The sequence below is a fragment of the Malania oleifera genome, chromosome 7 (genome assembly GCF_029873635.1).
Source record: "Malania oleifera isolate guangnan ecotype guangnan chromosome 7, ASM2987363v1, whole genome shotgun sequence".
NCBI lineage: Eukaryota > Viridiplantae > Streptophyta > Magnoliopsida > Santalales > Ximeniaceae > Malania > Malania oleifera.
Genome location: NC_080423.1, coordinates 7,521,847 through 7,542,835, shown reverse-complemented (window position 1 = coordinate 7,542,835; position 20,989 = coordinate 7,521,847). Strand labels below are relative to the sequence as shown.

Here is a 20,989-nt window from a genome sequence, read left to right as displayed (position 1 = left end):
GCGTGAGCGTCGCTAGTGTGGGCGTGAGCGTCGGAGGGCATGGCAGTCGGCACTCGGCTAGTTACCAGGATTCCAAGACCAGGAGCCAAGAGGATTGAAACTAAAGATGGAGAAGACGATGCGTGCTGTGGTAGTACCAGGCTGCTACTGGTTCGGTTCTTCCCAATAGCACTCATCCCACATGGCCAAAATGGGAAGCTTCGGTTCTCATGCATCCTTTATAAAATCCTTCCCCACTCCCCAAGAAAGTACAAGACAATAATTCAAATTAAAAAAATAATATATTCCACAAGGTATAATTATTTTTCCCAAATGTACTTGTAATCAAAGTTCCCACAGGGTATAATTATTTTAAAATTATAATCGGTTTTCGGTTTTTACGGTTCGGTTTTTGAGTGAAACCGAAACCGAAACCGAAACCGAAAATCTATTTTTTATAAATTCAAAGCCGAAACCGAAAAACCGAACCGAAGCTTCAAACGGTTCGGTTTCGGTCCGGTTCTCGGTTTTTTGGTAAATTTTGTACACCCCTACCCCCCCCCCCCCCCCCAAAAAAAAAAAAAAAAATTTGATTTTGAGACACTTTCATCACTCAAAATTTTTATATTTTTGCAAAATACAAAGGGAGGTTAGTGCCTTTTTGGCAAACCTCGAGGGGGGTTTTTGGAATTCTTGAAATCTCAAGGGAGGTCCTCAGGATTTTTAAATCCTAGGGAAGGTCAGTTTCTTTTTGTCAAATCTCAAGGGAGGCCAGTGCCTTTTACCCATAAATAAGTATCCAATTTTATGTTATTTTCATATATATATATATATATATATATATTATTTAATTAAATCCATGGTCACTCAGTCCGTGTGAATTTCTTTGGGATTATCCAAAGAATTTCTGGCACAAGGTGCAAAATGTGCACACTCCTACATTTATCTCTATTTCAACTACATAATAAATATTAGAGTTGGCTCACAGTCAAGTATTAATTGCTCTATTTACTATATTTTCAACTAAAAATTTTACAATGCCGAACACTCCACTAGCACACTTGAGATTGATCACGAAAGACAGGGCAGTCCCAGATCAATCCCAAATCCTAAGATGTTGTAGAGAGACTTGGCTTGGTGGGGTCAATTAAAGGCGGCCCAGCGCCCTTCCCTCTTGAAAACTTTAAATCACCCCCAACATCGTACTCCAAAAGGGCATTCCCTTGCATCAACCACAGAGTAAGGATGTTTACCTTCCCTAATATCATTCCCACTTCATTCACTTGCACGTGACACTTGAACTCCTAAGCATTGCCTGGTTCCCTCTTTGCCATCTCTAGGACATCCAATTGCTCATTTGCAATGCTATCTCTACCTAGTACCTTGCACGCAAGAATCTGCATTTACAAAAAGTATAAGACTAAATAAATAATAATTTTTTTTCCGTGACATCTCTGTAGCAGCCATAGCAGTCCTGTAGCAGCCAGTCGTTACATAATGGTATTGGTCTGTAGAAGCTGTTATAGCTGGGATGTTTATCCTCAATGCTATAGTGAAGTGTCCAATGCAAAAAACCTTTATGTAACAGCCATATGTAACAGTCATTGCCGCTATTTAAAATCATATTTGGAAGGGTAGTGTCAAATAAGGAAAGTACCTTTTCTTAGAAGAGCTCAGGATTGGGACCTTTTTAGTTTTTTGACAGCATATATGGGAGTCTTGTCACCATGGTTCGAAATCACGGTAGTGGGTAACATCGCGTAACGGTCGCGGGACGCGGGAGACGCAGGTGTTACGTAACGGGAAGCAGGCGTAACGGCTGTGAATTTTTTTCACGCATGCACAACCATGCCAAAATCGAAAAATAAGCATGAAATCCATTAATGCATGATTTTTAATGAATTTTGACAACCTTCATTTAACCTACAAATGCTTTTTAATAGGCATTATGATTTTTATATTAATTTCAGTGCGCTGCTTATAAAAAAAAGGCATTTTTTTTAAAGTTTGCATCAGTTTAATGGGTAAAAAAGATGTAGAAATGTAATTAAAATGAAGAATCAATTGATTAAAGACATAAAGTTACTTAAAATGAGTCAATCGACCCAATAATTTATATTACAATACAATAATTTATATTAAAATTTACAATTTACAAAAAATAAATATGGAATTGTAAATCTTACAATTTAATTATTTAAATGGTAGTGTACTTGAGTCACTTGAGACTTGACTAATTGTGTAGAAATTAGGATTTATTATAAATTTTAGATCTAATATTAAATTATTAATAGTCAAGGTATTTAAAAAAATAATTATGTAGAATATTAATTAATAATTTTTTACTAAATCTGTACTCTAACTCTCTAAGTAACTTTATAAATTTATGTTTTAATAATTTTATACTAATTTTTTTATTTTAATTAATAAATTCTACTTATATAATCATTCATAAATTTGCATACTAATTAAATAATAAATATAAACTGAAATTATAAAATAAACTAAATTATTAATTTAGAATAAATTGGTAATTTACAATTACATTAACCAATGAAGTAGAAGAACTGAAGAAACATACCCACTCCCGAGTCCCGAGTCCCCACCGAAGCTGCGAGAGAGCTGCAACCTGCAAGCCCCCAAAATTTGGGGGAATCGAAGGCTTCAAAACTTATTTTTGGAGCTGTGACTGCGAGCCTACAAATGGAGGCGACCTGCAGAGCACAGCTCCTTCAAGCGACAAATCGAAGATTGGAAGCTGATTTTTGGGTTCTTACACTGGACAAAGGAGATGAACTGACGAAGAGGGAAAAATCGAAACACCTTCAAGGGAAAAATCAAACACCTTCAAGATGAACTGCCAGTCAGCTGACCTGCGATGGCTGCGAACTGCGAAGAACATCTTCAAGGCAAAAATCGAAGCTGATTTTGGGGATTTTGAAGCTTCAGATCAGTAGATTGAAGCTGTACGAAAGAGACGAAGAGTGAAAGAGGGAACAACACAACAAATCGAAGCTTCGAAGCTGCTTTCGTTTCTTTGGAGGCTTCAAAAGAGGAGATCTAAGCTAGATGATGGAGAGAAACACACAAAATGGAGCAGATTTGAGGAGATAAGGAAGGTACGCAGTAGTGTAAGGGGCTGTTGGCTGTAATGTGTCGTAACGGACGTTACGGGTCGTAACGTTAGTGTAACGGCCGTTATGGGCTGTTACGGTTCTGTAACGGCCGTTACGGACGTGAATTTTCTGCTCACCGCTAATGCGGGCTGTAACGGTATCGGAGAGATGATTTTCTGTTACGTAACGGCCGTTACGCTACGTAACGGCCGTTATTTAATACCATGCTTGTCACACTACAAACTACAAGGGAAGGGTGGTCTGATATGGAAGAGCCCAAAGAGAGGCTGCTCTAAGGTTTTTTTTTTTTCCCAGATGATTGATACACTATAGAGGTGCCCACATGGAGAAAGGAGTGTCTTTTCATCAAAAGCTACAATTGCTTCCACTAAAGTTGCTTTCTTTTTTATTAGAAAGCACTATATGAAAGGATTTTGACACTTGATAACTTGCAGAAAAGGGGAATTGTGGTGATAAACAGATGCTTTCGATACAAAAATGAGGCTGACACTGTATTCTTAGTTCTTATTAATTGGTCCAAAACTCTTACCCCATGTTTGGGAGCTTGGAATTTTGGATTATGAATTTGGAAAAAAAATGTAATACAAAATTGTATTGAGTTCCATCCAAATCCACACAAATCAAAATCCAAGATTTGAAATTCATACTCCCAAACACAACTTTAGCAAAATTTCATTGTCTATTTTGGCATTCACCAGACTCTTTTTTCTTTCAGGCTTTTCACTTTTATTTATTTATCTCTTCTAAAATAGTACAAAAGACAATCACAGGAGTAAAGCACTTGTTTAGATGTGAAAAACAATTTCCATTTTCCATTTATAGTTTCCTAAAGAACTACAAAAATGTCTCCTTGTTTTCCAGTTTCCCAATAAGAAACTTGAAAAGCATTTTATTATTTACCAATTTCACAATATATACTGTGAGTTTTTTTTTTTAATTTTTTGTCTGTGTGTGTGTGTGTGTTTGTGTGTGGTGTTGCAGGAGGGGGGGTACAAACAGACAAAGAAAAAATCAAATTTCAGAACAGATCCCTCTGTGTGGAGGGAAAGGAAACATGACAGAACATTTGCAGGAAGAAACATATTCTATAGAATTGTAAAGGAAAGATGGTTTAAAACCATGTACTTTTGGTTTGATGGGGCATCATTTTGTTAATGTTCAGGCTGCTATTGATTGTGTTGATACTCTGTGTGTGTGTGTGTGTGTGTTCTCTACCTGTGTCATTGGGTTGCACCCCCTTAGTACCCATAGTGACCTTTTCTATTTTTAGCCTCTGAAAAAAAAAATTACATTTTCTGAGAAGTGAAAGTTGAGGCTTAAACCATTGATCTACAGGGTTTAGATTATAGTGCAAAATCACTTAGATCAAATGCCTTTTATGTTAACACCTGGATATCACTATCTATATGTATGTATCTGTGTGTCACACAAATTAATCAAAATTAGGCAAAATTATAAATCCAAATGCTGTCTGAACCTGAGTGAGCCCCAAATTCCCCTTTATTGAAATACTCCCAGTCTCCCATAGCACTATAGCAGCCTTTTGTCCATTCGCCGCCATCACCACTCACTGTCACCAGATTGTCCAGCACTCCTAGTAGCCACTCACCTCTTGTTTTCATATGTTTCTTCCCACTTTACAATTTCTATTTCTTTTTTTTACTTGTCGTTCTCCTTTCCCTTTTTCCTTTTTTTTTCCTCTTGAATGATAACCATTGAAATCAACTGCTCTTGCATCCTTTGTCCTTGTATTTTTTTTCCCAGCCATTATGCCGCAACGCTATTTGAATTACAAATGTTAGTTTTTGGGGTTATTTAGTATTTACTGTTTTCACACTTTAGCTTGAATTGTTATTTAGTTCCAATATTCCCTTATTTTTTGGGTTTTGCTGCCAGGATGTTTTTATTTGCTTGAATGTTCTGCAGCAAGTTCATTTATTTGCTTCATTTTCACTTAAATAAAATTTTAGTTCATCAGAGAACCAAAACAAACTGAACCAGAACCTTAATTTAGGCTTAGATTCCTGCGATGTTTTGGGTAGGTTCAGACTCAGTTTCAATTTATCCTTGGACTGAACTGAACTGAACCATTTTAAACCCTTGTTCATGCTTTATTAGGACCAATTTACTTAGAGCCTTAACGACTTTGGCATTAAAAAGACTATTAATGACAAAGGAACGTATTCCTGACCCAAATTCAAGCACCAATTGAGTCTCTGGGCATTATTCCTACAATGTATGCCAGAATACATCTCAGCAGAAACAAAGTACATCAGCACATAAATGATTGAACTAAAATTCCTAAAGCATGCCCCAAAAAAGTCCAGTTGATGCATATGTATAGAAATATACATAACAGACATAAAAACCGTACTAAGAAAGGTAAACAAAGTTTGAAGTATATGATGCATAAACCCCAAGGAGGCTGCCTAATGAGAAATGCAAGTCCTAGGTTCGAGTCTCCCTGGTTACAAATGATTCCATGGGACTAATGTTTTAAAAGGTGAAGGCATAAGATGAGGTGCTGTAAACCCTCATGAGGTGAGGTCTAAACCTTAAGTGCTATGGCAAAAGTCTTTTCTGAACTTTATTTTATATATATATATATATATATATATATATATAAAATAAATAAATAAATTATGTGAAAAATTTTAGGAAAATTACAAACAAAATTCAAATATGATTTGTAAACTACTAGTTGATCAATCTAAGGATATGAACTTAAAATCACTTGAGTAAATCATGCAAAGAGATAATCATAAAATTACAAAGTTCAAATTGTGTTCTTGAACCAAATGCAGCCTTCGATTCTTGTGGAAAGATTTACATTCAAGAGTTTTAGGGATCCTAAGATTAGAACAATTCTTAGTCCTTTCTTATATAAATCTGATTAAATTTTGCTAGCCTATTTCAAAACCAAATTTGGCTTAAAATACACAAACTCAAAATGCGTAGCTTCAACTAAATAAGCAAAAGGCACCATCTGCACAAACGCATAAGCCTACTATATTATGCATTTGCCTTTCAAGCACTTGGTATTTTAGACTGCCTTGAGGAATTTTAAACCTCAATTGCACCTTCTAAAACATCGCATGGAACCACCTAGGACACCTTTATGGTCTGCTTTATCGGGTGCCATGGGTGGGGGTACCATGGTGCCCACTGCCCAGAGTACACAAACTTACAATTGCGTCCTCTGTTATCAAAAAATAAATAAAACATAAAGAATGAGGGCATAGTTCATCTATCAACAGGTGTTGTAAATACCTCGTAGACAATAGGCAACACTTAAGTTCTGCATGAACGGATACACCAAAAGGCGCTCTGTAGGTGTTGTACAAAACCCAATCAGTCGTAGCAGATTCCTGTGAACAGCTACACTTATCATCTCAACTTCACGCTGAAAAGCTGCATCTCCACCAGGACTTTCATAATCAGTTAATCGTTTCACAGCAACTTTTGTATTATCTGCAAGCACTCCTTTGTAAACCTTTCCAAAACCCCCCTGCCCAAGAACATTTTTCTCACTGAAATTGTCTGTGGCTAGTTGTAACTCCCTCCATGCAAACCTTTTCAACTGCCCAAATGCAATTCTACGATCAACTTCACCTGGTCATGAAGATACCAATAAGTCAATAACCAAAGACTCAAGTAAAAGGAAATTCACATCGAAGTCAAAATCAAGCATAGATTATAGCTGCCCAAGGAGTTAGAGCAACTTTTAAACACAGGACCGGTTAATGTAACTGGAAACTTTCACAATCTAAAACATAGTGGAAGCTAAACCCATGCTCTGCAAGCTCATAAATACCACCAGTGGAAATTATCATGCCAAACAAATTGAATTTCAAAAAACAATTTGAAGAAATGAAATTTCATCCGAGTCACTACATTATTGTACAATTCTTTTTTCAAATTTCTTAAGTACCCTCTGTTTCCTTCAAATTGACCAAATATATGTAATAAAGCATCAAATTAGTTGTATCTTCTAAGGAAGCACAAAAAAAACTATGTTAGTTTAACATATTGTAGCTTCTGAATTCAATTCAAACATATGAAAATATAGTTATTAAAGCTTTTAGTTCAAACAATGATTCATAGACGATAGTGACACAATAATATACTTTTTTACCTAAATTAGCTGGAAAGACAAAACTATTTCAGAGGAGGTTTTTGAAAATGTTGGTAGCAAACCAGAATCCAATCTACACCAATACAATGAATAAGTTTTCAGCAGCTTTTAAATCATATTATAAGAAATCAAAATAGAATTTTTTAACAAATCCAGAGGTGCGCTCATTTTTTTAAGATTATGCTAGCAAAGCCAGTTTTGCTTTATCAAAGAAAGAGAGAGCATATTAAGCCCAACAACCAGTTTAGTTTTACTCCATTTCCTGAACCTAAAATTAGCCATGTCTCGAATGCTGGCTGGATGGTTATTTGCTCAAGCATGAATATAACTGAAATTCTGAAGAGTTTTTATTCAACCTTCTTACTTGATCAATTTCAAATCAAACTGAATTCTTAACAAGACAGAACAACAATTGACCAACTCATCAGAATTTCAGGACATGTTCTGTTGTAAAATAGAGATTTATTTCATGATCTTGCACTGAAATGCTATAAAATTGAGTTTAACTTCCAGAGTTCCAATGAGCTTATAAACATCTAATATTTCAGTGTCCACTTGAGCCAAACCCCTCTTTGGCAAATGCAGTAATGTACATTTTCTGATGTTGAAAATCACAAGACATGAGATATTTAGCCTGTCAATCAGAAATTAATAATTCATGCATCAACTAAAAGCAAAACAAACCTGGAACGTCCACAAAAACTTCACGCATGTACCCTTTGCGTCTTCCCTTCCACATAAAAAGCAGCAACCATCCAAAGAAAAGAAGAGCAACCAATCCTCCAACAATTCCGACTATCAGTGGAATGCTTGGTTTATGTGAAGCACCTGCCAAGGAAAGTAAATGCTAGGGATAAGTTGGTCAAAGAAGAGAAAACTGGAGAAAAGACATAGTTGCAAAGCGTGTCCATGAGTATGGTGGCATGAGATGCTGGCCCCTGCACCTTACCAGCCACAGGTAAAGGGGCATTTAAGAGGCACACTAAGGTGAGCAGTAAGCACCACAGCTGGGGTTAAGGCATCGTAAGGCGAGCCTTGTGTTTTTTTTTTTTTTTTTTTTATTATTTGAGTTATTTGTGTTCTAATCAAACCCCCCTTATTTGTGTGTTAAGGCATTTAAAGAAGTGCACAACATACTACATCTTCTCTTTTATTACTTGGCTGTGAATCAAGGGACCTCCAACTCCAAGATAACGCCCCATAACAGTCTCAAAAGCTACCAGTACCATTACATAACAGCTAATACAACAGTTATGAACCAATTTTTGAAACTTGTTTCAACTTGTTAGATTACCACTTTACCTAAAAGCTTAACTGCTTAAGCTTCTAGGTTCTGGGCCAACAATGTATATCAAGCCTTAACACTCATATACACATGTAGCCCGATTGCACACGGAGGGACAAACACACGATAAATAACACCTATTATAGGGAATTAGATAATTCTACACAAACGAACAGTAAACGTGGGCAGCAAGACTAGAACCTATGACCTCTTGGCAGTCATGGCTCTCATACCATGTTAGATTGCCACTTTACCCAAGATCTTAAACTTTTAGGTAGTCGGCCAACAATGTATATCAAGCCTGTTGGCCTAACATGGCTTTCAAATCTTGTTTTGATAATAACAAATAAAGGTTAATTTAACAAGTTGTTTTTAAGATATTATTTTTCAGGAAACCTTGTATGACAAAGTTCAAAAGGATCAAAGAAATAAAAGTGATACTCCATCAACAAAGTGATCAAAAGAAAGCTCAAGAGGACCAAGATGTTCAAAACATGTGGAAGCTTAAAGAAAACTCAAGCTCAAGTCTAAGAGGATTCAAAGCAAAGATATATATAAGGACTTCAAGCTTAGAGTGTTTAAGTCTTTAGGATGACTTATGTAAGTACTTCATTATAAATATCATTTTGAAATGCTTTGAAGCTCATTAGGGGTTGATATGGACTCAGAGACCTTATTTTGAAAACCCCGAAAAATGCTTTTTAAAAGTAAAAAAGAAATATGGCTAAGAGTTTTGAAACTAAACTGAAAAAACAGATTTTATAACTGTTCAGGCGACTAAACTTTAGACCTCAGGCGCCTGAAGATTTTTCTGGACAAATTTTGAACAGGCAGTGTAGGTCCAGGCTCCTAACCCAGTTTTAAACAGAAAATTTACATTGTTTTCAAAAGGCACAGGCGACTGACCCCGAAGCCTCAAGCGCCTGACCCTTGTTAACGGCTATAATTTTTAAAGTTTTTAAAATTCAAATTTATATTGCTTGTGCCCCAAACTTCGTATGAACTTAGGAAACACTCCAAGTAACTTAGGCAACACGAATTAAACACTTTTTGGGCCTATAAATACATGATTTCTCAAATCAAATCAGGGCGAAGAATTGAAAATCTGTTTTCAAGCCATATTGCTCTTTCTCTCTCAAAGCTCTCTTGCTTACACATTCATACTGAGAATTGCTGAGATATACTGAGTCTCTGGTCACTCTTCTCTAAGCTCAAACCTCTGAGTTACTGATTCACATCAAGAGAAGAATTCCAGTGATACAATCTTGAGCTTCAAATCCTATTCTCTTTGATATTTGTTTTGAAGTATATTAGCTGAACTTTATTTGTACTAACCAGCTCTATCTAAGAGCATCTCTTGTACAAAAGAAATTTTTCTTATTTCTTTGTTTCTTTGACGGTTCAGGTTTATTGGATCGTTGTTACTGAGCGTGGGGTATCGCTTGGAGAGGGCGCTCCACCCTAAAGGAGAGATTGTAAATGGTTTGTCTGCCCGCAAAGGAGCATTCTAGTGGAATCCTTAGGTAGTCTTGCCTAAGGCGAGGACGTAGGCTAGGTATAAGCTGAACCTCGTAAAAAACTCGGTCTCACTCTCTATCCTTACTCTTTAAATTTTCAGTATATATAAATTGTGTGGTTGTGATTCTAAGTGCAGGTAGCTGAAAGGTCGAGACTGAAAAAAACTTTTAATTTAAGAGAGTACGTTGATTAATCTTTTGCGGAAACCTTAAATGGAATACGTTGATTAATCGTTTGCGGAAATCTTGGTTAAAAGAAGTGCACAAATGTTCATTCATACAAGGCTTTATTTAAAACTCTAAGCTGAGTTTTTGCAAACGCTGAATTAAGGAAGTGCTGCAGCTCTTACAATTGGTTAAGTATCTTGTATTTTGATTGATTGATTGAATTATTCAAAAGCTGAGAGTATTACATTTTGAATCATTGGTTTGTGTTGATTAAATCAAAATCTTTGGTTGGGCGTTAACTGACACTGCTGCATAATCAATTTACTCATTCTTAAAGTTTTAAAGTGAATATTGATTTTTAGCTTATATTATAATTCAAATCATCCTTGTTTGAATACTTAACTTACAATAAGTTGTGAATCCATAAAAAGAGTTAAAAGAAGCTTTTAAAACCCAATTCACCCCCTCCCTCTTGGGACTACACGTTAGTTTTCAAAGCCTTAACACAATTCTCAAACTCCCTCAACTTTCATGAAAATCCTCTCTGGGACTCACCAAACCCTAGCAACAGCCAGATACTCCTCTTCATCTACCAGCAACAACTAGGTCAGTCTCTCACCATGGTTCCATCCTCATCTTCTTCAACCCAGCCAGCAGACAAGGCCTCTGTTACCTTCAGTTTTTCTCCACTTTCCCCTCCTTTTACTCATATTTCGAGCCCAAATAATCTGCTGCTTAGTTTTTCTCTAACCAGTTGCATTCCTTCTGCCTACCTGTGTCTTCCCGCAACCAGGTCAGTATCCTTCCCTCCTCTGTCAGACCAGATTCCTCCTCCAGCCTCCTTCACAACCAGACTCTGTTTCCATCTGTTTTCGCTACACATCTAATGAAGGTGAAGGCGAAGATTTTTTTTTTTTAGATAGAAAAAATTCCATCAAGGACTAAAAAAGGTACAAAAAGATGGAGGATAAGGCATCCTCTGCAATAATAATAATAATAATAATTATTATTATTACAATAACACTGCCTCACAACCCATAACCCCCCTTCCAAAAAAAATCCAATAGTTGCGTCCAGAGAAAGAAGCAAGAAAAATTACTCTTATCCAAAAGAAAAAGCAAATAATTTTCTTACCCTTGAAAATTCTCACGTTCCTCTCAAGCTATAGAGTCCAAAAGATGGCATACCCTGCACAAATCAATAATACCCTTCCTCTTCCACTCTTCCAAAACCCCAAAATCTCACCATCAAAAAATCATACACTTCTGCAGCGCCACCCATGAGTCGCTCAAATAATAAAACAAAGCATTTCAAAGATGTCTCGCCACCCAACAATGAAGGAAAAGCTGAAAAGGTGCACATTGGTCTTGTTTGACACACAGCACAGTAAACATATATCTGGACTGAGGGCCTTATAAGGTCTCCTTATCTGTAGCAAGTAAAGGGTGTCCCCAGGACACAAAGCTCCCCGCTTTGCAAAGGTAGGGTGAGGATTATCACAGTGTATGCAGCCTTACCCCTGCTTTTATGCAAAAAGGCTGTTTCCTTGGACTTGACCACATGACCAACCATTCACAAAGGTACCTTACCAGTGATCCAAGACCCGCACTCCTTATCTATAGCAAGTATTTCGTATTAATCCTATTGAGAACTAGAGCACAAACAAATGCCCAAATCTTAAAAAGGAACTGTTGCCTGCCGAACAGCATTACGTTAATGTTTTAGAAGATGAGTAACAAAAGACTAAGAAGAGAAGAACTTGAAGAATCCCCCATCCAAACCTGAGCATCTCTACTCATGTAGGAACAAAAAAATCTAACAAACACAATAAAGAATTAAGCTCATAAACCTCTCTTTCATTAAAACTTCTGAAAAAATGGAAATCCCATGAAACAGAGCCCTCTTTTTAAAAAGAAAAAGGCTGAAATTGGTGCATTATGAATGATAGATAGTCTTAAAAGGCATGGCACCAACAGCTCCAACCAAAATCTCTGCCGCCCAAATATCATCTCAAAAACAAGTTCTATTACCATTACCCACTTTAAAACGAGTAAGTGGAAAGAACAAATGATCGACCTAGGAAACAAACTTCTAGGGGCTGATGTGGGAATCATTCCTTCATATCCCACCCATTCTAATGAATTCCATACTTCTAATAACCTGGTGCCACAAGGAATCAACCTCTCAAGGGAACCCCCATAACCATTTTCTAATTATACAGATATTTTTAGATACCATGTTACCAAGCCCTAATCCCACCCCCCCCCCCCCCCCCCCCCCCTTTCTCAAATTTAAGTCACCTAACCACATCCCAGCTAACAAGGTAATCCCTCTAATTCTCCCCTGAACAAGGCCAAACAAAATCTCTCATAATTTTCTTTAGAATCCATGCCAAACTTGCGAGGATTCTAAAAAGGGATAAAAAAAATTAAATGGAATGTTAGAAAGGAAAGCATTAATAAGAGTAATCATACCCTCAATAAATAAGCCGTCGTCCAAACTTCTAGCCTCCTCGCCCCTCTCTCAATCACTAGATCCCAAAAAGCTACAAACAAAGGATTGCGCTCTAAAGGAAGACCTAGATATGATAAAGGCCAAGCCAAAGAATCACAACCAGCTAGAGTCCTGAAATCTTTAAGTCACCATTACTCAAATTAATGCCAGTCCCCCAGTTTTTGAAAAATTTATCTTTAACCCCAAAATCTTCTAAAAAATTATTAAAAAATAAGGACCTACAGAATTTCCAACACTTTTCTCCAGGAAGAAAGTAGTGTCATCCGCAAAATTGAAGACAAGATACCTCCAAATCCTCAATCAAATAATCCTCTAATCACCCCAAGAGTCCAAAACCCAGAGCATGGGAAATTAACCTACTCAATTCATCAACCACCAAAGTAAACAAAAATGGAAACAGCAGATCCCCTTGCCTTGATACCCGAGAAGCCCTAAACCAGTTCCTTGGCTGACCATTAACTATCACCAACATTTTCTAAAGCCAAGGCACCCTCTTATCCACCTCCTCCACACTGGCCCAACACCCTTTTTACACATCACATTATCTAGAAAGCCCCAATTCACAATGTCATAGGCCTTCTCAAAATCCAGTTTAAAAACCGCACCCGTCTTCCCCTTCCCCCCCAAAATAACCTCAACTACTTCATTTGCCACCATAATTGCATCTAAAATCTTTCTATATTCAATTAAAGCAAACTAGCCATAATCGCCATATTGCCCAACAACTTCCTAAGTCTTTTAGACAACACTTTAGCTAAAACCTTATAAACACTTGTTGCAAACTAATCAGCCTGAAGTCTTTCAGCCTCCTTGACCTCTCCTTCCTAGGAATAAGGGGCATAAAGGTTGAGTTAGCACTATTTTCCACCACCACATTACGATGAACTTCCCAAAAGAACCTCATGATATCATCTTGCAACACCTTCGAACTATCCTAAAAAAGGCCATCATAAAATCACAAGACCTGGTACTTTATCCCTATCCATATCAAACACGGCCCTCCTAACTTCCTCTACTTCAAAAGGTCACCCTAACCAGCTAGCAATATCCTCCTATGGGATCCAATCAAGACCTCCACCATCGACCTACTCTTGTGATCATCTATGTATAACAACTGATTTTCACTATTCTTCTGGAACCTAACTCTAACTCCCTAATGCTACTTTTCTTTCTCCTCCCATTAGCCACCCTAAACACATCATAATTACAATCCCCTTTCTTCAGCCATTCCTTCAATTTTTTATGCCAACTCCTCTCTTCCCTGAGCAAGAGAACCTTCAGCACATTACAAAGATGAATCCTCCTAGCTCTATCCTCCTCCCCAACAACCTGCACTCCTCCCACCTATCCAACCCAACAATCTCAAGAAGAAAAAAGAATACATATTCATTTTTTTGCTCTCTAATATTCCCAAACACCTCTTAATTCCATTGTTTCAGCTCCATTTTAAACAAACTTCAATTTTCTCATGACTTTAAAACCTACCCATCATTGAACACGCACTCCCTCCAGAAATCTCTGATAAATAGGACCGCACAACATTCAGAAACAAGTCTTCCCAAGCATTGGTAAACAGAAATCTGTCAATACTAGACGAGGCATATCTAGCCACCCAAGTGAAACTGCCATTATCCCAAAGGCCGCAATCTCAAATGAAAAATATAAATAAATAAATTAATTAATTAATTAATAAATTTCTTCATACTACTAGACGCCCTCAAACTCCCAAACTTACCCTTCAAATTTCTAAGAACGGTTAAGTCAATCCCCACTAATTCGCACTAATTAAACAGCCAACTCATCAAAGAAAATATTATGCTGAGATAGATATGTAGGGCCATACTCCATAGGATGTAAATCATGACCACTCTTCAAAAGTTTAATCAGACAGACAAAGAAAAAACCCAAAAGTACAATCTCTAAACATAGCAACCCTGGTATCTCAAGCTATAATCTGGCCCTGGACGCTCCAGAAGAAGGGAAAGACACCCATTTTTTGAATCTAGAATCCCAAATACTCTCAAAAAACAACACATCTATCTCTCTCAAATTATACTTGTGCAAGAACAGAATACGTAGACTAACTCTATTAAATATACATGAACAATAATACACCTCTAGCAATTTTATAATTGAATCGAAGTAATCCAAAATTCTTCTCTCTCTTAGCTTCCAATATTTGTTTAAATCATGTAATAATAGCTCAGAAAAATAGAAAAACTGCAAATTTTATCTAGAAACACACATACACATTTATATTTATACATATTAGAGCATCATGCTGACCAATCCAATGGCTTTACCTAGTTGGTCATCAATCGAAGTTTTAAAAGCATGCTCTTGTGTGCTCATATCTAGTATTTTTTAATTGAACTGTGCCTTCTAGTTGGCAATTTCTTTTTCCTCGTGTAGTTGAGTTCTTATGTTGACTTGGACCATGCTTGGTGCTCGGTAGTTGGTATTTTCTCAGGTCCTAACTATGCTTTCACTTGGTAATTTGTGTTGCCTTTGTTCTTCTATTGAGTTGTGGAAGGTATTTTCTTTGCACTGGCATTCGCTTGGTACTTGGTGTTCCCATTGTTCTTCTATTGATGTTTTCTTACGTTTTTGTATTAAATTTTTATAACTTTTGCATTGAAATATTAGTCTGAATGGTTTTGAGTGTGAAAATGCGTTGTGTATGGCATTTTATAGACAATATTACAGAACATGTGCTTCACACCTGTGCCTGTGCCTCACATCTCACACTCAGGCACCACTTGCATCTTAGTATCCTTTGCACCTTCAATAACTACATATAGATAAGATGTACTGCAGAAAAAATTTCCAATATTGTAAAGCAAAGCCATATCTCATAATACTCTCTCTACCTGAACCACTACCAATAGATGCACAAAGGTGTGAAGAATTGGTCCCACAATTCAAATTGTTTCCGCTAAAACTGCAATAAGAAATCCAAGTCAAATCAAGTTTGATGCGGACGAACAAGAGCAACAATGACAAGAAGAGAGAAAGGGCAAGGGTAAATATGCAGAAGCATATCAAAATAAAAGAAATATTTTCTTCAAATAGAAATTTTAATACTTGTATTTGGGAACTTGGAATAGATGCTCAGGTATTTGACCGCTGAGATTATTCGATGCAAGCTGACTGCAAAAAACAGTTTAAATAACTCAATCAAATACTGAAGGAAAATTTTTGTATTATATAACATCAAAACAAGATAATCTGTTGGAATTCTGAAACTTTCAGATCAAACTCATACAAGAATGACTCAAGTAAATGTTATTTTCCAATATCATCTGCGCAACACAGAAGATTTGATCACATACAGATCGATCACGTTTGGGAGACTTGTAAGTGATTCAGGAATTGTCCCAGTCAGATTGTTATGACCCAAAATCCTGCTCACATTATAAAAAAAAACACTTACAATGACAGAATTATAAAAAGTGATGCAAAGAAAAATTAAACACTCCACAAAAATGAAATCTGATAGGTAGAACTTACAAGAATTGAAGCTTTTTCAGATTACCAAGGGAAGAAGGTATTTCACCAGATAAGCGATTATTTTCCAAGTCCAAGGTTGTCAGACTTGACAAATTTCCAAATTCTTCTGGAATCTCGCCAGTAATGCCATTTCCTTGCAAATTACTGCATGAAGAATGCAGCTAAAATATTAACTCATCAAAAATTCAAAAAAGACAACAAAGACTTGAAATCATCATGTTGTGTATCAATCAGTAGAGGGGTAAAAATTCATCCAAACACATGCAACTGAAAACTCTTCCCAGTGCAACCATGACACTGGTACTAGCTCAGGAGTCAAGACCATAAAATTTCCACATTAGCAAACATGAAATCAGACATGGCTCTGAGGAACACTTTATTTACACACCTCATTTCAAAATTAACTCAGCCTAGCAGGCATCTAAAAAAGAAATCCTTCTGAAAAAGAAACATTCAAAGTAAATTTTACTTCTAACATTTTAGACCACTGAAAGAAGGGTTTCTCTATTTAACCACTTCATTTGAATAATTTATGCATTAGTTGTTAAGAGTAAAGTGGCATCTTTGTATTTTTAGCCTTACTATTTCTATAATATGGGTGAAAGCAGCTGCCAACTATATGAAATTTAATAGGTTGTATGACTAATTTTGAAATCTATTTGAAGGAATTGCATGAAAGTTTCATTATGACAGGCAGAAAAACAGTCCAAAAGACCAAAAATACCCCATTATCCTTACAAGTTGCAAAACCACCCAAAACTGTAACTAATGATATTTTTATTTGGACCAAATTGAAATTTGAGGACAAGCAGAGTAATTAACTTTGTTTTATAACATTCAAATTTTTCACAGGCACATAATAAGTGCTAGAAAGATTTCTATTTTGCTGTAATTCTTCTGTTAAAAAATACATGAGACCTTTTAATGCTTCAATTATTGTTATCTCTTCATTTTTTTTTTTTTTTAAGTTCTTTTTTATTTAGGGAGAATTCTCTCTTCACATGGGCTTGCTCTTTTCTTTTTCTTTCTTTCCAACGTCACTTACATTAATCAGTCATTGTACAATCCTCATGACTCTTACTCTCTCATATGTAAGCTATTTCTACTAGGTTCTTTTTTTCTAAATCTACAGTTGAAAAGAGTTTTATAATTATAAGAGATAAACTTTCACAATTTTTTTCTTGCAACATATCTTTTGCATGTATGTGCTTTTCCTAACTAAAACATCCATCACTTAAAATCAAGAAGTAAACAATTTTGTTAGTTAATTATGCTAAATAAGTCCACTATATATGATACTATGTATTTTTCACTAAACTATTCTTGAAATTTAATTTTCTTTTTCTTTTCGAAGTATACCCACTGCATTGCACATGGTCAAAAGATTACTATGTTATATAAAAAGAGAAAAAATCAAAGACAACAATGACAAAAATTTTTAACATATAATATATATATATTAATTTTTACAAAATGAAAATAAACTATGAAACAGTATGAATGCTTTTTTCACAAAACAATTCTAGAAGTTTAATTTTCTTTTTTCTTTTAGGAATACACTCATCACATCGCCCATGGAATCAAAAAAAATTACATTGTTAATAAACTATGAAACAGTAAGAATGCTTTTTTCACTAAACAATTCTTGAAGTTTAATTTTCTTTCTCTTTTTTGAATATACTCATTGCATCGCCCACAGAATCAAAAAAAATACTATGTTAAAAAAGGGGGAAATATAGACATAATTTTAAGCATTAAAAAAATGATATTTTTCAATTATTATAGAAATAATATATTATGCAGACATTGAGAAGTTTGACTCTAACCCCATTTGCAAATTACAAATTCTATATGACAAGGGAAACAAAAAAGAATGTACCACATATGCTTATGAACCACTCAGTCACAAAAGAATATATTTCTGAAAGACTAAGGATTTGTTTGGTATCTTTTCTGTTCTTTTGTTTTTGTTTCTATACATTGAAGAAAGAGATTATGAAAACATGTTTGTTTATGTTGCTAGTGTTCTGTTTCTATCGTTGGTTTTCAGTTATTTGCAAAAGAGAGAGAGAGAGAGAATCGGGTTTTATGGTTATAGCTTTGGCAACCTGTTGCAAGAATATTTTAGCCCCCATTTGGGACTTCAAAAAAAGTGCTTATAGCACCTATCACTTAAAATAAGTACTTTTAAAAAAAAGTGTTGTTTGGCTTGCACAGAAATAAGTGCTTATGGGAAAAAGTGGTACAATAGACCCACTTATTTAAGAAGAAGAAAAGTTGTTTTCAAAAAGCAAAGGAGAATAGCTTTTTAGCCACTAATAAGTGGCACTATAGAGAGGCAGTTGCATAATTGTAATTACAATGAAATTTAGTGGCAAATTTGTAAATTCACAAAACCTCCTCTCCCTTTCTTTCTCTCTTCCTTTCTCCCCGCTGTTGTGTGCTTGCTTACAGCCTCTACCTCCCACCTCCCCTTCTGTTGCCACCTCATCTTCTCCTCTTCACACCACCATCATCTTCTCCTCCACATGTCATTGTGCCTTCTCTCTCACTCCCTCCGCTATGAGCATGGCTGTGCAACCTCGGCCAAGAGCACTTCCATCACAGGACCTCCCAGATCCAAAAACCCCTTCTTCTTCCCCAATCTTAGATTTTTCTAATTATGAAAAAATAATATATAAACTATAATTGTAATACATTATTAATAATTACAAATATGTTGTATTAAAAAATGTTATCAACAATGATGAATTAAAATTAATTAGAAACATATTAATAAAAATTGTTAATTTAATTAATGATATCATTATTGACATAATTAGTAGTTATTTATTAATTATTGTGGTCATGCTATATAACTCATATTAAAAACTCTCCATAATATTATTTATATGACAATAATAATATAGATTTATATTGATTAAATTGTTAACTTATTTAATAGTATAATAATCATATATTTGTTTGGTTATATAGTATAGTATATTAATATTTTGAAGTATAGTAATAACATTATAATAATGGATTCACACAACACTTATAATAAAAGTGAGTATCCAAACACCACTTATTAATCAACACTTATAATCAGTATTTATTTTTAAACACAACCAAACAGAACTTAACTTTTAGAACTTCTTCAATTCAGCACTTATTCAACAACAACAACAATAAACCAACCCTTACGTCCCACTAGGTGGGGTCAGCTATATGAATCCTTTTTTGATAATTTATGCAATCATGGGCAATTTCCTCCAACAAATTCAAGGCCATTAAATCATTACTATCTCATTCCAAATTATTTTAGGTCTACCCCGACCCTTTCTACTACCTCTCCCAGTAACTAGCTCATTTCTCCTCACTGGTGCACTATTTTGCCTACGTTGCACATGGTTTGCCATCCCTCCCTTATCTTATCTTCTACAAGAGCTACGCCTAACTTACTATGAATATATTCATTCCCTAATCTTTTAATGTTATACCACTCATCCACCCTAGCATTCTCATCTCAACAAGTTTTACTATTTGGATATGTTGTTTCAGTTGCCCAACATTTCAATCCATATAGCATAATTGATCTTACAATGGTCCTATAGAACTTCCCTTTTATTTTTAAGAGTATTCTATGATCACACAACACACCCAAAGCACTTCTCCATTATCCCCAACTTGCTTTTACTCTATTTATTACATTTTCTTTAATTTCTTCTTCACCTTACATAATATATCTAAAGTATCAAAATCTACTTGTGTTATTGATTTATTGACCACCAAGTTTAATCTTTCTCCAATATTCCTCCTACTATAACTGAAATTACATTTCATATGTTCTGTTTTATTTCTTGCTATCCAAATACCTCTAGATTCTAAAGATTCTCTCCATAATTCTAATTTAGATTCTACTACACCCTAGTTTTAACAATCAAGACACAACCATCTGCAAACAACATAGACGATGGAACCTCATTTTTGGATACTCCTAGTATGTTCATCCATCACTAGGGCAAAAAGATAAGGGCTCAAAGAAAATCCTCAATGTACACCTATTGCGATAGGGAATTCCTTAACCTCTCCGCCAGTAGTCTTAACTCCTAAAACTAGTCATTACCCCATCGTACATATCCTTAATGCCATCAATATACCTACTAAATATACCCTTTTTTCCTAAAACCCACCATAGAACTTCCCTAAGTACCCTATTATACGTTTTCTCTAAGTCAATAAAAACCATAATGCAAGTCCCTTTCTTTTTCCTAAACTTTTCTACTAATCTTCTTAAAAGATATATAGCTTTTGTAGAAGATCTTCCAAGAATAAAACCAAATTGATTTTCTAAGACCCTTGTTTATAACTATTAGGATTCCCAAATCAATTGGAATTTTTTGTTTAATGATAGGATTCCCAAATTAATTGGGATTTCTAATTAATCTAGTATGATTCCCAATGAATTCTATTCAATGGTAGGGTTATTTAATGTTGAGATTTTTATTTAATGTGTTCGGATTCCCAAATCAATTGGGATTTCTAATTAATCTATTATGATTCCCAATGAATTCTATTCAATGTTAGGGCCATTTAATGTTGATATTTTTATTTAATGTGTTTAGATTCTCAAACCAATTGGGATTGAGTCCATTAAGACTTGGATTGGGATATTTTACATTCCTAATAGGAGTAAGTTTATATGTATGTATGTATGTATGTCTATCCCAGTGATAACATAATCCATAGCCTTTGGCTAATT

At 35.3% G+C, this 20,989-nt stretch overlaps 1 protein-coding gene across 5 annotated transcripts in view; it reads right to left on the bottom strand.

Moving 5' to 3' along the window:
- Positions 1–20,989, bottom strand: part of LOC131159604 (probable LRR receptor-like serine/threonine-protein kinase At5g10290) — a 54,407-nt gene that overhangs the window by 16,972 nt on the left and 16,446 nt on the right. For all 5 annotated transcript variants that reach the window (XM_058114636.1, XM_058114637.1, XM_058114635.1 and 2 more), the window contains 6 exons: positions 16,246–16,389; positions 16,068–16,139; positions 15,820–15,885; positions 15,606–15,676; positions 7,936–8,079; positions 6,387–6,728 (listed from right to left, as the gene is read on the bottom strand). In XM_058114636.1, the coding sequence (XP_057970619.1) occupies positions 6,387–6,728; positions 7,936–8,079; positions 15,606–15,676; positions 15,820–15,885; positions 16,068–16,139; positions 16,246–16,389 (839 nt within the window). The remainder of the gene's footprint in view (positions 1–6,386; positions 6,729–7,935; positions 8,080–15,605; positions 15,677–15,819; positions 15,886–16,067; positions 16,140–16,245; positions 16,390–20,989) is intronic.